This window comes from Chelonoidis abingdonii, chromosome 8 (assembly GCF_003597395.2).
Source record: "Chelonoidis abingdonii isolate Lonesome George chromosome 8, CheloAbing_2.0, whole genome shotgun sequence".
In the NCBI taxonomy this organism is placed as follows: Eukaryota; Metazoa; Chordata; order Testudines; family Testudinidae; genus Chelonoidis; species Chelonoidis abingdonii.
The window spans coordinates 12,092,274-12,112,601 of record NC_133776.1 but is presented as its reverse complement, the minus strand read 5'-3'; the positions used below and the strand labels follow the sequence as shown (position 1 = coordinate 12,112,601).

At 44.2% G+C, this 20,328-nt stretch overlaps 1 protein-coding gene across 6 annotated transcripts in view; it reads left to right on the top strand.

The window, feature by feature from the left end:
* Window positions 1-20,328, top strand: part of KCNMB2 (potassium calcium-activated channel subfamily M regulatory beta subunit 2) — a 259,867-nt gene that overhangs the window by 228,699 nt on the left and 10,840 nt on the right. For 5 of the 6 annotated variants that reach the window (XM_032783519.2, XM_032783527.2, XM_032783551.2 and 2 more), the window contains 2 exons: window positions 12,170-12,340; window positions 15,206-15,401. In XM_032783519.2, the coding sequence (XP_032639410.1) occupies window positions 12,170-12,340; window positions 15,206-15,401 (367 nt within the window). The remainder of the gene's footprint in view (window positions 1-12,169; window positions 12,341-15,205; window positions 15,402-20,328) is intronic. The other variant, XM_032783533.2, reaches the window with a different exon arrangement.

Genomic DNA, 20,328 nt, shown 5'->3' with positions numbered 1-20,328 from the left:
TCTATCTGTAAATTTAAATAGAAATATTTGTGTCAGTTGTGCGTGTGCAGAAAAATCAATGTTTGCCGACATTTACCAATACAAATCTAATCCTTCCAAGCCTATATGTATTGCACAATCACTTAGGGCCTGAGAGTGAGCTAATTATTATGGAAAGGCCAGCTCATCTGAGTAGTGCTGGTGGAGGGGATTGGTTGAAGGCGACAAAGGAATAGCGCAAGTTACTAGAGTTCGGTCAGCAGCTGGGAATTACATACGAGAGAATGAAAGGAAATGAGGGGAGAGGTTTAAAGTCCATAGACAAAGGCAGTGCTCAGCTGGGGATGAAAGAAGTTAAATAGCACTGATGAGAGAACAATTATCTGCTAGTGCCCAGCCTCATCTCTCCAAAACCTCTCCTGTTTGTAGTGAGATTTGCCAGGCGACCTGTGTTGCTGCCACTCAGATGCATTTCCCCTTTTTCTCTTCCTTTTTTCTCTCTCCTCCATCCCCCTTTCACTGGCTGTTAAATGTAATCACAAAAAATCAGCCCTTGCTGAAGCAAAAACAGAGGTAAATATATCCACAACCCCAGTGGGTTCTACTGGGATATTACTGTGGCTGGCTGACCTCTGCTATGGAAAATGTGCATGTGGGGTAAAGTACTCAACCTGCACCAAACCTACTGAGCTCTCATTTTGGTACTTTAGTGGGAGCCGAGCTCTTCTGAAAATCTGGCCCCATGTGGATCCTGTTCTGTTTTGAAAATCTGGTCCTATATAGCTGTATTTTTGTAAAATATTTAGGGGGAGATTTTCAAAGGCAAAGAGGCCAGTATTGCACCCAATTCCTATTGACTGCCAGTGGGGTTATGGCATTTTCAAAGGCACTTCCCTTTGTGCCTTTGAAAATGTCCCCCTTATTTACTTATTGGTCTGAAAAAATACATTCTTCTGTATTTATACCCAGAACTGGAAAGGGCTGTTCAAGGTTAGCCTTGTTATAGACATTTACAGGAGATCTGATTTAATGAGCCCCACACAACTCCCACGGGCTCCCACTGATATTGTCAGTGCTCAATGCTTTGACAGTCAGACCCTTCGTACCATGCTGCAAAGAGACACAAACAGTCAATTCTTTCTGGCATTAGGTAGTTATTCAGCAGTCAGTGCCACCTGCATCCAGGGTCGGATATACGCTGTAACACAGCAGCACAGATAATCCAGGAGTCTGAGGGAGTGAGACACTGTCTACAGTATGCCTTGATTACATTTATTATGTTCTGCTTCATAAGGAAACACCAGCAATATGGGCCCAATTTTATTCCCATTCAGTTCAATGGGCAGGGTGACCAGATGTCCCATTTGCAAGCCTGACTACAGGTGTCTTGACTTTTTTTAAAAAAACAGACAAATTTTCCCATATTTTCTATCTCTCCCCCTGCCCCCACCAGTACTGGTGGGTCCTGTGCTGGCTGGATCCCGACTCACCAGCTGCCCACCCATCAGTGGTGAGTGGGGCGGGGGTGTCCAGTGGCCAATGATGGGGGTGGGTGTGCAAGGCTGGTGACGGGGCAAAGCTGGCCACTCCCCCTGCTGGTCCATCAACACAGCCCCCACTGCGTGCTGGCTCTTGGCCAGCAGGACCCTGCCCCCCATCCCGTTTCCGGACGGCACTGGCTGTGCACTGTGAGCTGCGGTGGCTGGTGAGTGCACACCCATCAGCCCTTTACGTGCTCCCCCTCTCGCTATCTTCTCCCTGCTTTGCCCCTTCACACACACCTCAGCTCCACAGTTCCTCCATATCCCTCTCCCACAGTGGGGCATGTCTGGCTCCCAGTGCTGTGCAGAGAAGCAGCCCCTGGTTGGAGTGCTCAGCTCACCAACAGCTTGGCTGGCAGGTTCCTTCATAGAATCATAGAATATTAGGGTTGGAAGAGACCTCAGGAGTTCGTCTAGTCCAATCTCCTGCTCAAAGCAGGACCAGCGCCAACTAAATCATCCCAGTCAGGGCTTTGTCAAGCTGGACCTTAGAAACCTCTAAGGATGGGCCGGCGCCTCGGGAAAGCCCAAGATCCTCTGGCCCAGGGAACCAGCCTGGAGGAGCCAAGTCCTGCATGTGCCAAACCGCTGCACAGCACTAGCACAGTGAAGCATCTCTGCCCCTCAGCTCAGCTCTGGAGTGGGGGGGGGGAAGCGATTTCCAGCCTGGTCATGCCCCGAACCTGCAGGCTCCACAGCAGCCCCCGGGGCAGGGGCTTAGCACCCTGTTCTCCCACCCACTCTGGTTCCTTCTCCCACTCTGGTTCCTTCTCCTCCCCTGCTGAGCCACCTGTCTGACTGGGTTTGCTGAAGCCTCTGCAATCAGATTCCCTGGGCCCTGGTGCACAATGCACCCTTAGGGCTTAACCCCTTCTTGCCCGCTCTGTAGCTGGGAGACAGAAGGCAGCTGGGTTATGTCAGTGGCCAGCAGCAGCCTGGAGGTGTTATCTGTCCTGCGACATGGGATGAGCAGGAAAGGACAAGCTGCTTCCAACTGGGGGCAAGGGGGAGAGAGAGATTAGCTGTGCAAAGACATGGGCCAGGTCAGTCGCCCCCGTGTGTGAGAGATGTACAGGAGAGTGCGTATGTGTCACCTCTCCCCTTGTGAACCCTAAAGCCTTAAAGATAAGAAAGTAAATAAAAAGAATCCCACTATGCAGTATTTGTTTTTCACAGGGGCTCAGTCAACTTGATGTTAATTTGAATGTTTATACTGCATAGTTCTGATTGTCACTGAACTCACTTGAAAATGAGTAATTTTACCAGGTGCCCTGTATTTAGCATAGGGAAATATGTTCACTCTATCAATGGGAATTTTGCCATTGGCTTCAGTGGGAGCAGTTAATGGCCTTCTGTGATCAGCTTCTGCCATTACACATATGACAGTACCCTTCTTATCTCTCGTTGCACTGGCAATACTGTAATTACCATTGCTGCTTTTGACACAACTGATCTGGGTGAATTTCCCAGTCATCTCTGTACACCCATATCTAAGGTGCTGTTAGAGCCATGAAAGTAATAAATGATATTCTGTGAGAGTGAATGGGACGGAATAGAAAACCGAAATCAGAGTATCTCAACTATGGTCTCAGAAATACAAAAGGAGAGGAGTTAATGGAATGCTAGCAGGAGGAATTCTATGCGTTGCAGTGATTTTAGTGCATACCAGGTCACCTGCAAAATCATCATCTCAAATAAGGAGTGAATTATAGAGAAACAACCCCCCAAAATGATCCTGTCATAGAAATTTGTTTTTCAGGCATCATACAGGGAGATTATGGGATGGAGCAATAAGGTGCTCGCATAACAAAACCCTACAACCACAGACTTTTGAGGGGGCATATCTTCAAAAATAAGCACCTAACCCTCTGATCCTGCAAACATTTTTATGCGCCTGAGCAACTTTACACAGGAGTAGGCTACTCTCATGTAAAGTTACTCACAGGTATAAGTATTTGAAGGATTAAGGCCTGAAACTGCATATAATGCGTGCTCGTTTAGATGTTGTTGTTTTCAAATGTCACCCTTTGAATTTTGGGAGCCCTAAAGAAGGCTGTTTAAGCCCTCGCTCATTTCTCAATTGTCTTCAATTATTTTTAGCCCAAGTTCCTTTGCTTGGCAAACCTGAGGAATGTCTTTTGGGGGGGGGTTATGTGACCCTGTTTGGCCTGATCTAAAGCCCATTGAATTCAATGGGAGCCATTCGATAGACTTCAATAGGCTTTGAATCAGGCCCCCAGATGAGTTTGCTTGTGTTGCTGAGCATTTAGCACCGGGAACCTTGCTGGTGATATGGAGGTTTGGATTGACCTCAACATTCAAGGATTTCAGGTACTAAAGATGCCTGGCATGAGCTAATTTGAATGATATCTGCATAACAACTGTGATGTCAGAGAACTGAATCAGGATTCAAAGTCATTTGGAATAATACAAGCACGTGTGTATTCCCATCTGACATCTGCATGACCATGCTGTCAGGTTAGGAAGTCTCAGAATTAACTATCAGAGGGGTAGCCGTGTTAGTCTGGATCTGTAAAAGCAGCAAAGAGTCCTGTGGCACCTTATAGACTAACAGACATATTGGAGCATGAGTTTTCGTGGGTGAATACCCACTTCATCGGATGCATGTCATTCATCGCTCTAGAACACCATGCTATTCCTTTTTAAAAGGTATAATATGAACCCCTCTCTAATGTATGTGACAAATTCAGCATATGCACAGGAGCACTGATACGACCACACCCTCAGGTCAGAAGACCAGACCCCTCAGACCTTAGTGTGTAGAAGGGTGCATTTGGCAGGTCCCCTCCTATCCAGGGGCGGCTCCATGCACCAGCACACCAAGCACGTGCTTGGGGCAGCAAGCCACTGGGGGCGCTCTGCCGGTCGCCATGAGGCGACAGGCAGGCTGCCTTCGGCGGCATTGCACTGCGGAGAGCCCGCTGGTTCCCGCGGCTTCTGTGGACCTCCCAAGGTATGCCTGAGGAGGTCCGCTGGTCCCCCATGCGTTCGGCGGCCTCCCGCAGCTTCGGCGGACCTCCCCCGCAGGCCAAACCGCACTTGCTCGAAGGTCCGCTGAATGCCGTCGGGACCAAGCGGACCCTCTGCAGGCAAGCACCAAAGTCATGCCTGCCTGCCGTGCTTGGGGTGGCAAAATAACCTAGAGTCACCCCTGCTCCCTATCACTGAGGCTGGGCTAAGAGGATGTAGTTTGCCTTTGTGATGGAGGAAGGAACAGTTTCTTGACTTGTAATAATATAAACAGGATCTTTTTTCAAGCCAACTAGATTCCGACAGACTCTGAAGTTCTCCTTGTCTCTCTAGTTCCCAACTGCAAAACATAGCCTGTGCTGCCTAGTTTCATTTGCATAGGTCTCCCTCAAGCTCTTGCCTGGACTCAGATATCAATATAGAACTGCTAATTACACTGCCAGAGATATTCGGGAAATTGAGAGGAAGAGATTCCTCTGCGCTTACCCCTCATCCTACAACAACACACGCCATGTGTAATTTTTCCTTCTCGTAGCAGTCACATCAGATAGTGTCAAGTCATCAAAGGGGTGCCATGTTAGTTGGATCTGTAAAAGCAGCAAAGAAATCCTGTGGCACTATAGACTACAGACATTTGGAGCATGAGCTTCGGTGGGTGCATCGACAAAGTGGGTATTCAGCCACGAAAGTCATGCTCCAAAACACTGTGTAGTCATAAAGTGCCCAGGATGCTTTGTGCTCACATCAGAGTGTGCAGTACACTACCGAGCTGCACGAGAGAGCCATTTGACAGGAGAATCTGAGGATTTATCAAGTGGAAATGCACACAGAAACAGTCAGGAAGAGCAAAAGACCTTTTAGCCACCTGGCTCATTCTACATTTAAGTTCTTTTGTTGTACCGGGGAGAGGAGAGAACTGTTTTGTAAAACCCCATGGCCCCCTTCTATGTCTAGGATTTAAAAACAATTAGATATATGGGGAGTTATTCAACAATGAGTCTCAGTATTAGAATAATGATCATCAAAGCGTACTTGGCCGGATTGCATGATATGTGACTCCAATTTAATAAGCCACGCAGTAGCTGAGTTATTGTGTCCAGGCAGCCAACATGACAGGCTGGCCTTACCTTGAGGCGAACTCGAGGTGGACGCCTCAGGTTGCCGAGACTGTGGGGGATGCCACTAGGACTCAGAATGTAGAAAATTGCGTGTCTGTTATGGTGACATATTATTCTCTCTGCTCTAGATGCACAAAGTGGTGGAAGTGCTGTGCTGAGGAAGGAGGACACATAGAGACATAACAGCAGGCAGAGAGAAAAGTGAGAGGGAATGAAGAAAAGCAAGCAGGAGCTGCAGGGAGAGAGAGGAGGAGGATCCTCTTAATGTACCTCTCTAGACCCCAGGAGCCTTGGACTGACTGACACCCGCTTCTCAGGAGCTCCTGTTCTCTGCTGTTCTCTGAACCCATCTTAGGAGAAAGGCGTCAACGAAAGTAGATAGAGAGCAGTTAGGCCCATTAAGACACTTCCCTACTTAGCACTGCAACCAGCCTCCTTCTTATTTGTCCCCTTCAATTGAGTTTGAGGCCCCTATATAACTGTCACAAAACAGCAGTCAATGAAAAAGAAAGAAAAATGCCTCTGGGGCAGGGCATCAGAAAAGAAGCAAACAAAGGACAGCTTTTCTAGCCTAAGGCAGAAGAGCTCTCCTGAGATAGCACCAAATTCCAATTGAGCCCTTCCGGCACGGTGAGCATGTTGAGTGCGAAGGGATGATGCCTGATCTTCCAGTTAGTCAGAGTGCAGGTGACCTGGCAGCTACTGCAGCATCCATATCTCCATCTCAAATGGATGTAACCATACACATTCCTGAAGAAAAGTGTAGATCAGAGACAAGTGTGGTGGAGGCGCAAGAAACAGCTGCTGCTGAATTTAGTTCCTTAAGTCTAGATAATCCAGGACTGTGGACCCATTTGAGCAGTAGCCAGAGGGACTTCCTTGCAGTGCATGGGCCACAGCAAGTGAAAAATTTCATGTTCCCCAAAGACAATGAATATAGACGTTTCCATCCGACACTTTACTGGTGTGAAATTCCCAATGGTGACAAAGTGGAGAGGCCGTGGCTTATGTACTCAAAAACCCAGAATGCTGCATACCGTTTTTGTTGCAAACTCTTCCAGTCTAATGTTCCAGCCACATTGGGTTCTACAGGAACAAAGGACTGGAAAAATATGGCTAGAAATCTGGCATGCCATGAGAAGGCAGCAAATCACCAGAGAGCATTCCATAAGTTGAAAGAGCTTGAGATGAGACTAAGGTTAAAGGCCACCATAGATGATCAGCATCAAGAGAAGATTGAATCAGAGTCTCTTTACTGGCAAAATGTTCTGAAAAGGCTCATTGCCATTGTGAGAATGCTTGCTACCCAAAACCTAGCACTGCCTGGCACTTCAGATCAGCTGTCTGTGCCAAGCAATGGAAACGTCCTTAAAATGATGGAGCTGATGGCTAAGTTTGACGCTGTACTCCAAAAGCAACTAAGAAGAGTCACCACCTAAGAAATGTACACACACCACTTAAGGTGACCAGAAAGCAAATCTGAAATATCAGGACAGGGAGTGGGGGTAATAGGAGCCTATATAAGAAAAAGACCCCAAAATTGGGACTGTCATAAAATCAGGACATCTGGGTCACCCTAACACCACTAGCTTGGAAAAACAATTCAAAATGAGATCATACAGTTACTGGCAACAAAAGTCAAACAGACGATTGTGGTAAATCTGAAGTCAGCAAGCTATTACTCTGTTATTCTGGACTGCATACCTGACATCAGCCATACGGAACAAATGACTTTAATGGTGCGTTTTGTAAAAACAACAGAACCTAGTGAAAATGTCCCTGCAATAGTGACTGTCAGAGAGCATTTTCTAGAATGTATTGACATTGATGATACTACAGGAGCTGGTATGACAAATGTGCTTCTTAAAAAGTTGGAAGATATGGGAATTGCGATAGCTGACATGAAAGGTCAGGCCTACAATAATGGTGCCAACATGAGAGGAAAGAACAGAGGAGTGCAGACATGGATCTGAGAATTAAACCCTCGAGCTTTTTTTGTCCCATGCAGTTCTCATTCATTAAACTTGGTGGTCAGTGATGCAGCATCAGCTTCTAGTGAGGCTGCTGAATTTTTTCATGTAACTCAAAGCATCTATATATTTTTCTCTGCATCAACTCATTGATGGCAAATTTTGAAGCAACATAGAATCATAGACTTTAAGTTCAGAAGGGACCATTATGATCATCTAGTCTGACCTCCTGCACAATGCAGGCCACAGAATCTCACCCACCCACTCTTGTATCAAACCTGTGTCTGAGCCTTTGATGCTCTCAAATCATAGTTTAAAGACTTCAAGATGCAGAGCATCTTCCAGCAAGTGACCTGTGCCCCACACTGCAGAGGAAGGTGAAAAACCTTCAGGGCCTCTACCAATCTGCCCTGGAGGAAAATTCCTTCCCAATCCCAAATATGGCAATCAGTTAAACCCTGAGCATGTGGGCAAGACTCATGAGCCAGACACCCACGAAAGAATTCTCTGCAGTAACTCATATCCCACCCCATCTAACATCCCATCACAGACCATTGGGCATATTTACCTGTTAATAATCAAAGATGAATTAGTTGCCAAAATTAGGCTATCCCATTATACCATCCCCTCCATAAACTTATCAAGCTTAGTCTTGAAGCCAGATATGTCTTTGGCCCCCACTACTCCCCTTGGAAAGCTGTTCCAGAACTTCACTCCTCTGATGGTTAGAAATCTTCATCTAATTTCAAGTCTAAACTTCCTGATGGCCAGTTGATATCCATTTGTTCTTGTGTCCACACTGGTACTGAGCTTAAATAATTCCTCTCCCTCCCTGGTGCATAACAAAACCCTACAACCACAGACACATGATGACATGCGCGATATTGATGCAAGTGATTTAGGTGATGAACTGAAAGCCCTTTCAAGATACATTTCAGCAGGATCAACTCCAAAGGCTGTTCTGGAATATATGTGCACAAATAAGATGATTACCCTCTTTCCAAATGCTTTTGTTGCTGCGCATACTTCTAACACTTCCTGTAACAGTTGCCAGAGGAGAACACAGCTTCTCCAAGCTGAAGGTTATAAAAACACATCTATGCTCCACAATGACACAAGACAGGCTGGTCAGCCTTGCAACCATCTCAATAGAGCACGAGCTGGCCCAGACTGTGGACCTTCAGAAAGCAGTTCAAATCTTTGCAACCAAGAAGGCACGGAAAGCACCACTTTGATTATTCAAACAGATAAAAATGCCAGTGTTTACCATGCAGAGAAGAAAAGTTACATTTGCTGTTCAGGCATTTGAAAGTTAAGTGTTATTAAAAAAATTTTGAACAAGGCACTTTAAGTTCTTAGTTCTCCTTTATTGGAGTAGGTAGGAGAGTAGTACAATGAGAGGAGTAGAACAGGAAGAAGGCAGAATTGAGACCTTTCAAAGTTTTGGCTCAAGCGAAGGGGCATGGGGGCATCATTTGAGCTCTCCGCGTCAGTTACCAAAATGTTGTGGGCCGGCTCTGCAACAGGAACAGAAATCAGCTGCCTAAGAATAGCTTTATATCAGTGCAGTGAGAGCAGCTCCTCCACTGTGCTAATAGATCACATCTGACAAATCCCACGCAGCAGAGACGCACATATTACACATATGTCCAAAGCAGTCCATCACAAAGCCACAAACTACAGAGTGGGTTTTAGTAGGATTGTCCACTGTGTTGACTTGAAGGACAGTTTCCCCATAAAATAACTTTGCTACTCTGGCTGAAATGAGGGAGTGGTGCTTCTGCTGGAGGCAGGACATGCTGCTTATGGGTTAGAGTGTGATTTGGACTACCCACTTACACAGGGGAGTCAGATGGGGGTAAGATCTCCCATTACTCCACTGCACAGGCTACCCAGGCATTAAGTGAGGGTTCACAGATGTAAACAGGTGCTACATACCATCTACTGCTTCCACTGCACAAGGTGGACAGGGAATGTAGGGAGTGCACAGACTTGTGGCTCCACTCCCTCCTACTCTTTCTGGTTGGTGCAGGGAGAGCATCAGAATTTTCTGCTGGTATCGACCAGCAGCAAGTTCCCCCACTAACCCCCTGGACCAAGGGGAAAGTAGGGGAGGAATTGTGACTTAGTGCTCTATCTCCTGGAGCTGCTGTGTGAGATGGGGCATCTTATACACCACCACAGTCTCAGATCCGTGTCTCAAGTTACCCAGACTCACTTACAGCATCAGTTCAGAGGATGAAGACATCACATAAAATGCATCAAATTCCATCTTTTTTAGGGCTTTTCATCAGCAATAGCAACAGAAAAAGAGTTGTCAATGCTTCTGGCATGACCTCATCAGCAGATGTTTATTCTCTGTGGCCCTGGGGTCTTGAAAACATAACTGGAAGACTTCCCCCACACACTGCTCAGTTTTTGAGTCACCTTGTAGGTAGATTGTTTCTACAACATACCTTATAGTCCATCTTTTTACCTTTCATTGCATACTTCTTGGCTACAGGCCACATGGGAAACATCTGTAACTATTTTCAATTAGCTGTTTGTTTTTAAATCGTCCATTTAAATCACTTTTATGTTCTGGTGACATTACAGACTGATTGCACTGTGTCTGGTTTACGTCTGCAGACTGACATAAGTCATGCTGTGTGATTGGCTAACATTCTGGAACTGTATGACTATGGGTACCTTATTGCCTGCTTTCATTTGGAAGCAATGCATATCTTAATAGCAGCTATCAGAGTTAAATACATTTTGATTAATAATAACAGGAGTGTAACATTTGACTATTATTTTACATCAGTTTTTTGACGGCAACAGCATCCAATAAAATCACAAAAGGTTCCCCACACCACCACAGAAAATCTCAATAGGCTGCATTACTGTTTAGTTTCCAATGAAGGAAATAGTAGCAAGTCTTTAAGGAACCAGGTTTTATAGAGAAACCCTGGAAATCTAAGGAAGTAAATTAGAAGTGAACTCATAAACTTGGGAAAGAAAATTGTTATCTGGAGACGGTAATGACTAGAAACGCCCCCCCCCAAAAAATAGTTGGCATGTCAGTAGTAATAGAAGAAACTTGAGAGATGGGGTGAAATCCTAGCCCTGTTGAAGTCAATGGCAAAACACCCATTGACCTCAGTGGAACCAGAATTTCACTCGTTGTATTTTAGGTATGTTGAAATGTTTGAAAGTTTCTAGCAAGATCTGGGCAAAACTTTTGCTGCAAAACACCAAACCGCATGCGCCTTTTCGGGTTTTGGTTCTCACTATAAACTCAAACTCACTTTAAATTCACCAAAAGTATTGCAAAGGTTTGGGAATCTGTGGTCAAAATTATTGTCCTGTTTCTAGTGGACGTGGGGGTCCCATTTATGATTTTTCCATCAAAACCATTCTTTTTAAAATGACTGCAGTATTATCCCTATATAACGCTGTTGGAAATTGCTGTGTTTGATCTATTAATGTAGATTACATGCTACTGGTTTTTTTTAATAAGAACAAGTGAAACTTGATAGTTTCAGCTTAGATGAGTTGCAGGTTTGTTAGAGCCCAAAATAATGCTCATTCTGATACTGCTCACCTGCCATTTTGTACCAACTACTTCCGGGTGGTACTACTATGGCCATTTTATGGTGATGCCAGGGCTCAAAGGTATGCGGCTTACATGCCTCGGGTGCTGCCTGGAAGATTCAAAAGAATTTGAACAAAAAACACAGAAGCTTATGATCAGCTTCAGGTCTGTAAGTACATTTTAAACCCACAATGTTTGAGTGTGTTTAAAATGTACTCAGGTACATCCCTCCCCTGTCACTGTGTCTCTGTGACCTTTGAACAATCAAAGGCCTGGAAATGAAAGGACATAGGAAGTGAAAAGGACTCTCTCAGCTGGAGGGGAGAATAGTTTGTATTTTTCTTAATTGCAGGGGGAAAGTAGCTTTGGTGGATAATTTTCAGATAGGGTATTAATTGTAATGCATAAGATGTATTCCCATGAGCTACATTTTAAAAATAGAAAATAAAGGCATGATTCAAAGACCATGGAAGTCAGTGGAAAGATTTCCATTGTCGTCCATGTGCTTTGAATCAGACACCTCTACTAACCCATAGGCAAATGAGAAAGAATGTGTTATGAGGTCCCCTCAGACATTTTGGGTGGATATTGTCTTCTGGCCTGGCTACTATAATGAACTTAGGCCTGAAGAAAACACCCAGCAAAATGCCTAATAATGTTCAGGGAATGGGGCAGGAGTTGGAGTTAATAGGTCAAAATTCAGCTGTGGTGGAGTAACTCCATTGGAGTCGATGATACATCAGAGACGGATTTACTGAGCTGGCCCAAGTGTCTAAATGTTTATATTTGCAATACAAGGATTTTACCTTTTCAGAAATGACTGTAAAATATTTTGGAAGTGAATTAATTCCCTGCCAGGTCAGAATGAATCCACTGAAAAGGACATCTGAGGAACCCTTCTCTCCCATGAGATGGAAGTGGTGGTGGAACTACCCATTAGAGGGTTCACTGATTAAATATGAACTTCACATAAGAATGTATTATTTTCAACCTCAGAAATATTTACCAAAAAATCAGGGATCACGATCTACTGGACAAAAGGAAAACAGTCACAGCTCTGAAAGCAGGAGAAGATCGGGCCATACTCCTAGGACTGACTATGATGGTGTGCTCCATTATGATGTACTTCCTCCTGGGAATTACGCTGCTGCGGTCATACATGCAGAGGTACATTTATTATGATTACACTGTTCCTGGAATGTCCAGCTCAGCTGATTTCATTTCCCTCCCTGCTTTGAACTTTTAATGATTTCTCCTCCTCATGCTGCCCTTTGATCGGGATGGCCTGATTCTCCTCTAACTTACACCGATATAAATCAGGAATAACTCCACTGCAGACAAGTGAGTTGGACCAGTAAGCAAGAGCAGAATCAGAGCTACGGTATCTGACAAAATACAGATCACCAGTTTTAGATTTGTCACTGTTTAATTAGAGTGGAAGGAGAATGAACAGTTTTGGATTCTGAAAACATCTTCTCCCTCACAATATAGACTTTGTGTAATATCTTTAACAGCTGGTCTGTGGCCTCCTGGAGTCCATAAACTATGGAGTGGCTATTCCTGTAAAAAAGAGCCCCTGTCTAATTCAGCAGGGAGCAGCAGTAATATTCAGTGGCCCAGAGAAAGAATACCCTTTCAAATGAAAAATGGAAGTTTAATTTGGAAAAGGGATCATGCTATTTTATAGCATTTAGTTCTCATGTAAGCTAATTCCTTCATTTTAACAAGTGAAATCCTGTTGAAATATAGTAATTTGCTAGAAGTGCGACATCATCTTTCACAGTTATTATACTGCACTTAATTTTTCTGATGTCCTTCCACAGCTTCCCTTCTTAGCTAAGGACCAGAAAGTTTGCCCTCTGATTCACTGGCTGTGCTTCAGAGTAACTTTCAAGCACGAGCCCTACTTAGACTCCGTCCTAGGCTTGTGATGGTGTTGTCAGCAATTCTTTTCTGTTCTGATCCATGAAGACATGGGAACAAATAATGTGCCATTCTGGATTGGACCAGTAGTCCATCAAGCCCAATATCCTGCCTCTGGCAGTGGCCAATACTTGATTCTGCAGAGAAAGCAAGGGAAACTTCCATTGTGTAATGCTGTACCTGTAGGAAACTATCCCTTCCTGACTTCTGCAATGCTTAGGATGGGCACTGATGCATGAAGATTAGTTGCCCTGCATCTTATTCCCAGGCATAAAATTATTCATCTCTTTTTAAATCCAGACAAATCTTAAACTTTAGAGACAGAGATCAACCCTGTTTAAACATCCAAAAGTGTTTACATTTCAAAATCACTCTCTCTCCCAGACCTCCTTAGCAATATAATTGTCAATTATGGAGGTTGTTAATGTCAACATTGCTTTTTTGGACAGATCAATTATGTTATGAGCTATAGGACATATTGTCCAAGGATATCAAAACACTTTGAAGATACTAATTAACTAAGCCTCAAAACTCAGCTGTGAGATAGATGATATTATAACCCTTTATACATGGGTAAAATAAAGTATAGAGAAATAAAAGTGAAGGAGGCAGGAATAGATCCCAGGAGTCTCTGTCATTTCTCCTGCAATAGCCGTTAGGCCACAGAGAACAATTCCCCACCACGAAAATACATCTTGCCCTGATGGGCAAAAATCCTACACTTTTTTTCCATAATCATTACCAGAATTATCATGCCATAATTGAACTTTAATTATCAACCATTTTTAATACATGGAACCTACAACTATAATTGTTACCAGAGCAAAATACTTGGTAAGAGAATTATCCAGGAGATCATCTAAATCACTTAGCATATAATCTTGTCACACTTTTAGTTAATTCAGATTAACTTTCATGAGTATCCCTGTGTAGACAAACCCTGATTCATACTTGGTCCACAGCTTGCAGAGGTTGGGAATACTTTGCTATAACAGGAAGAAGGGTTGACATGCTCTGGAAGGAGCTATGTCCCAGCACTTCTGTGGCACCAAGATTGGACAGCCTTTGCAATGTAAGCACAAAAGGCACCAGAACATCTTCGGGCTCCCAGAGGGGTTCAGAGGAAGACCAGTGGGAGAGGGGGACCCCCTCTGGACATTAATGGAATTTCCTGAATAGCTGTCAGTTGTGACATTCCAGTGACCTTTGTCCCTAATAAAAACCTAGTCATAGATTGTATTTTCTTATTTCCATCTCAGTAGAAATAAGGTTCATGATGCAGTACCTCTCTGGGGGGTTCAAATGGATACATTGCTCCCTTTTAGGCTCTTATGTATCCAAGATAGCCCAGAAATTCTCCAGAATGATTTCTCAAAGTGATTTATCTTCTTCAAAACCTAGTGAGACCTGTACTAGAAGAAAAAGTATTCTGACAAGTAGCATTCCATATGGTGGTGGAGGGCCATATGGTACGATGTGTCTATGTAACTATGAAGGTATTTTCTAAGTACTTCACCTTTAAGAGTGAATTGGTCCTCCTGCTCTGCCTTCAGGAGCCCACTCTCAGATTTCATTCAAGATGACTGCCATTAATGAGTGAGCTATGCAGACCATGGTCTCCCCCAGGCATATTTTACATTTGATCTTAGCTTTCTTTGTTACCTTTAATCTCAAATGTTCTCCAGACAAAAAGTTCCTGTCTGCTTTTTGTCTATGGGACAACATAATGCTGCCAGGCCCAGTCAGTGTGGTGCTCTGTCTCCCTCTAGTGGTGGCTAGGCCAACTAGAGATTGATTAATCTGCTAGAGCCTTGGTTAAGAGACCAGGTTAAATCCCTACTGCCAACAACCCACTCACATGTGTTGCCATTTCATGCATGTGTAGCCACTATATTTGTATTCCTTCACATGCTACAGAATAATAATCCATTCTATGACGGATGAGCTGTACTGAGAATGTAAGTCCACCCTGTAAGCAACAGTCTCATGAAAGAACTTCTCCCCTAAAGACTTACAGTATCATATCCCTGAAGGTAACACCCGGCTCTGTTTGCTACTTTGCTGCCCGTTTTTGCTGTGATTTGTCTAACCTGTCTCTTTTCTACCTAGTGTTTGGACAGAAGAGGCTCAGTGCACACTCCTCAATGCATCGATCACAGAAGCATTTAACTGCTCATTTAGCTGCGGTCCAGACTGCTGGAAAATTTCTCAGTACCCCTGTCTACAGGTGTATGTTAACTTAACTTCTTCTGGGCAAAAGCTCCTACTTTACCACACTGAAGAGACGATGAAAATTAATTCTGAGGTAGGAACACGGAACAAATTCCATCTCAAATGAATTTCTAGAGGGCTGTTCATTTTCTATGTTAAAGTAACACTGCTTCCAGCCCCTGCCTTATGTCTCCCAGTAGATCTGTATTCCTTCTTCGTAAATGTTCAGCAGAAGCAGCTGTGTTAGCTGAACTCTTTATGCTGAATTGCTGTGGGGTAGATTGTGCCTCATTCTGCACAAACATTCCCTCCTAACCCTCTTGTGATGGAGCCAGATATGCACAGACACAGTGCTAGAAACCCCAGAAAGGAGTGACAAGGTAGAGTAGAATCAGTACAGAGAATGGGGTATATAGGGTTTCTCATGGTAGAGAACAGGTTGTAATGATTATAGAGGATTTTTTACTGAGGGTCCTGGATACAGACAGACCCTGTGGTTCTCCCTGGTGCTGTGTTAGCCTGGCAACTTAAGATATGTCTACACTGCGTTTTGAAGTTCATGGGAGCAAGCCTCCCATGCCGGCTTGATAGATCTTTGAAGTTGTAGTTCAGGCTCTGAAGCTTGGGGGGAGGGAGGTAGGCTTCAAAGGTCTGTCTACATAGCTATTTTTAGAGTCTGTTGAACCAGGTTCAGAGGCTCACTCCCACAGGCTCCAAAATGCAGTATAGACAAAAGGTTAGTGTAACCTTGCAGAGTATCCCCAAATCCTGGCCTGGAGTGAATAGTTATGGAGTGGGTTGATGACTGCCAGAGGGACGACTACATGTTACACCCTGTTAGAAAGGTATAGCACATACCACTGTTGTGTGTCTCTCCTGCAGAGTTTGGACCTGCTGGAGGCAAAGTGCCTCCTGGGAGATGTTGCTGGTCTGCTGTCAGTCCTCCCCTTCTTCTGCCAATGCGGGCAGTGACAGAGAGACAATATCACCCTGAGTGTCTGTCAGATTGATATTCTAAGTGAGCTGTGCACAAGTCAATGCACCTTTTTCGTATGGTTGTGCTTTATACTATAACACCTCTAGCAAAGTAAATACAGCGTCCATGGCAGTGAGAATAGAAATGGCCTTCTCGATGTGGAGCTAAGTCTAGCCAGCATGGCAACAGAGGTAGGTGACGGCTCTATATCTGACAGAAGATATGTCTTCATCTTGGACATGGCAGCCAAATTCTTCTCTCTCTCTTACACCGCTGCAGCCCAGTTGAGGTCAGGAGAGTGTAACCCATGGACAAAGGAGAGCAATTTGATCCCCTGGGTGCCATGAAGATGCTGAAAGTTTAGTGAAGAAATATTGTCATGATAAAAATAACAGCCCAGATTCTCAGCTGATGTAAACATAGTTCTATTTCCTCACCTGTTTTACTAATGCCTGAAATTATTTCAAAATCCTGAGCAAAAAATTGTTCTCTGCACCACTGTAAATCCAGAGTAAACTTAATACAGTGGGACTGAGCCAGATCAAATATCTTCAGGAGACTATAACAAATGTCTCCCTGAGATTGCAAGTGCATTTGTGCTGGTGACTCATTACTATGTGTATTAGGGCTTGTTAATGTTCATGACTGTGGTGAGTGACTATCTGCAGATGGCTGTTTATATTCTTTTATGTAGCAGGGCATTGAGGTCAGAGCTTTAGGAGCTGCCTTTCATCTTGGCATCCACAATTATTTGCACAAATTATTGCAAGCCCAATTTTGCACCTGCAGTTACCTAAGGATGCAGTTAAAATCATCCCAGGGCCCTCCACTACACCCCAGATTATATGCACCTGGACACAGTAACAGAGGCCCAGTTCAAAGTAAGCTGCAAATACATTCCATTCAGTTACATCAGGCTGAATTTGACCCATTGTGTTTCTATTTAAGGTAGCAGCTCAGCTGACCAAATTACCTTCATGTATTAAGATGAAGTGATATTGAAATTAGTCAAAGCATCTAATGGTTTCACAAGGCCAGTTATTCAGTTGGATAATTTGCTCCTGTAGCTGGGATACTGGTTCCTATGAAATCAAATTGTAAAACAAAGGATAATGCCCCAGCCTTCTTTCTGTTGTAATGTTCAGCAGCTTCCAATTCTCTATCCGGTATTACTTTAGAAATATGGTTCTTGGAGATCAGTTTAGCCAGTAAACAGCAGAGACATGGTTTGCTGGTGATGTATAAGCAAATTCCAGTGAAATCCATGCTGTATTTTGATTACAGCAACTCAAATAAATTATGGTCCCACAATGCGTATAAACAAACCAAAGGATTCTGTATAAATTTCCAAACTCTGCTGTTTGAAGATTTTTGTTTGTCTAAATCTATTCTTACATTCTCCCAAACACAATCTCCCCTTAATCTAATGTAGGCACAGTTAATACTTCCCAAGCCCAAGGTTGTTTTACAGGTTAAACTTTGCTCTCAGGAGGATTCCTGGGTTTTTTTTCTGATATGCTGGTGGTTCTGTGATCTGAATCCAAATCCAGTATTAAATGGGACTTGGACCTCAATAGCAATGTCTATAAAATACCCGATTTCTTGAACCTTGATGGAATTAACATAGACTCCAAGTTTCAGCACACTCAAATCAGCACAACAAATCTCTGCTCCCAGGCTAGCAGTCCACTTCTCATCACAGCTCTGTGGCTACATTATTTGGGCCACAGCCAAGGCATGCACCTACCCCTGCTGTGCTGACAGCTGTGCGGTCATAGCAGTTACAGTTGAGGTCAGGGTCGCACTGACGCATCCTGTTAGTGTATAACTGTGACTCTTATCTAGTGATCAGTAACTACTTCATTTTCTTCTCTCCTGTGTCATCAGTCTATGCTGGGAAGCAAAAACATTGGTCCCAGACAACAATGAAATACAAAAACAAGAGTCTGGTCCTGTAGTGGCCAGACTGGTACATTTAGGAAAGTCTGAGTCATTATGGTGCAGAGATGCACTATAGGGAGGAGTTTCTGGGTCACAAGGCACAATGCTAGGCTACAACCACAGGCCACAGCAGACCTGCTGGCCATGTCTGCACTGCGGGGGCTATGTCAGCATTTCCCTGTAGTGAAGATGCAGCCTACTTTGACAGAAGGGGTTTTTCCATAACTGTGGGAATCATCACCTCCACAGGCAACAGTAAGTAGGCCAATGGAAGCATTTTTCTGTCAACCCAGTTGCATCTATGCTGGGGATTAGGTCGGCATAGCTACATCTCTCCGGGGAGAGATTATGTCGACCTACATTTTAGGTGTAGACCTGGCTGTCATCTCATAAGAACATAAGGATGGTCATACTGGGTCAGAACAATGGTCCATCTAGCTCAGTATCCTGTCTTCTGAAAGTGGCCAATGCCCGATGCTTCAGAGAGAATGAACAGAACAAGGCAATTATCGAGTGATCTACCCCATCATCAGATCCCAGCATCTGGCAGTCAGAGGCTTTGGGACACCCAGAGCATGGGATTGTGTCCCTGACCATCTTGGTTAATAGCCATCAATGGGCCTATCCTCCATTAATTTATCTAATCCTTTTTTGAACCCACTTATTCTTTTGGCCTTCACAACATCTCCAGCAATGAGTTCCATGGGTTGATTGTGCATTGTGTGAAGAAATACTTCCTTATGTTTGTTATAAGTCTGCTACCTAGAGGGTGACCAGATGTCCCAATTTTATAAGGACAGTCCCAATTTTTGGGTCTTTTTCTTATATAGGCTCCTATTACCCACACCCCCGTCCCAATTTTTCACATTTGCTGTCTGGTCACCCTAGCTAGCTATTAATTTCATCAGGTAACCCCCAGTTCTTGTGTTATATGAAGGGGTAAATAACACTTTTTCTCAATACCATTCATGATTTTATAGACTTCTGTCACATTCTGTTAGTCATCTCTTTTCAAAGCTGAACAGTCCCAGTCTTTTTCATCTCTCCTCATGGAAGCTGTTCCATACCATTTTTGTTGTCCTTTTCTGTACCTTTTCCATTCTAATATATTGTATTTGAGATGGGTGACCAGAACTACACATGGCGTTCAAGGTGTGGGTGTACCATAGAATCATAGAATATCAGGGTTGGAAGGGACCTCAGGAGGTCATCTAGTCGCAATCCCTGCTCAAAAAGCAGGCCAATCCCAACTAAATCACCAGCCAGGGCTTTGTCAAGCCTGACCTTAAAAACCTCTAAGGAAGGAGATTCACCACCTCCCTAAGTAACGCATTCCAGTCTTCACCACCATCCTAGTGAAAAAGGTTTTCTTAATAGCCACCTAAACTTCCCACACTGCAACTTGAGACTACTACTCCTTGTTCTGTCATCTGCTACCACTGAGAACAGTCTAGAACCATCCTTGGAACCCCCTTCTGGTAGTTGAAAGCGAGTTATCAAATCCCCCCTCATTCTTTCTCTTCTGCAGACTAAATCCCAGCTCCTCAGCCTCTCCTCATAAGTCATGTGCTCAACCCCTCATCATTTTGTTGCCCTTCACTGGACTCTTTCCATTTTTCCACATCCTTCTTGTAGTGTGGGGCCACAAAACTGGACACAATACTCCAGATGAAGCCTTACCAAACTGAATAGAAGGGAATGATCACATCCCTCGATCTGCTGGCAATCCTCCTACTTATACAGCCCAAACGCCGTTAGCCTTCTTGGCAACAGGGGCCACTGTTGACTCATATCCAGCTTCTTGTCCACTGTAATCCCTAGGTCCTTTTCTGCAGAAACTGCTGCCTAGCCACTTGATCCCTAGTCTGTAGCAGTCATGGATTCTTCCATCCAAGTGCAGGACTCTGCGCTTGTCCTTGTCGACCTTGTCAGATTTCTTTTGGCCCAATCCTCTAACTGTCTAGGTCTTCTCTGTATCCTCTCCTTAGCCGCTCCAGGCATATCTACCTCTCTCCGTTTAGTGTCATCTGCAAACTTGATGAGGGTGCAGTCCACGCCATCCTCCAGATCATTAATGAAGATATTGAACAAAACCGGCCCCAGG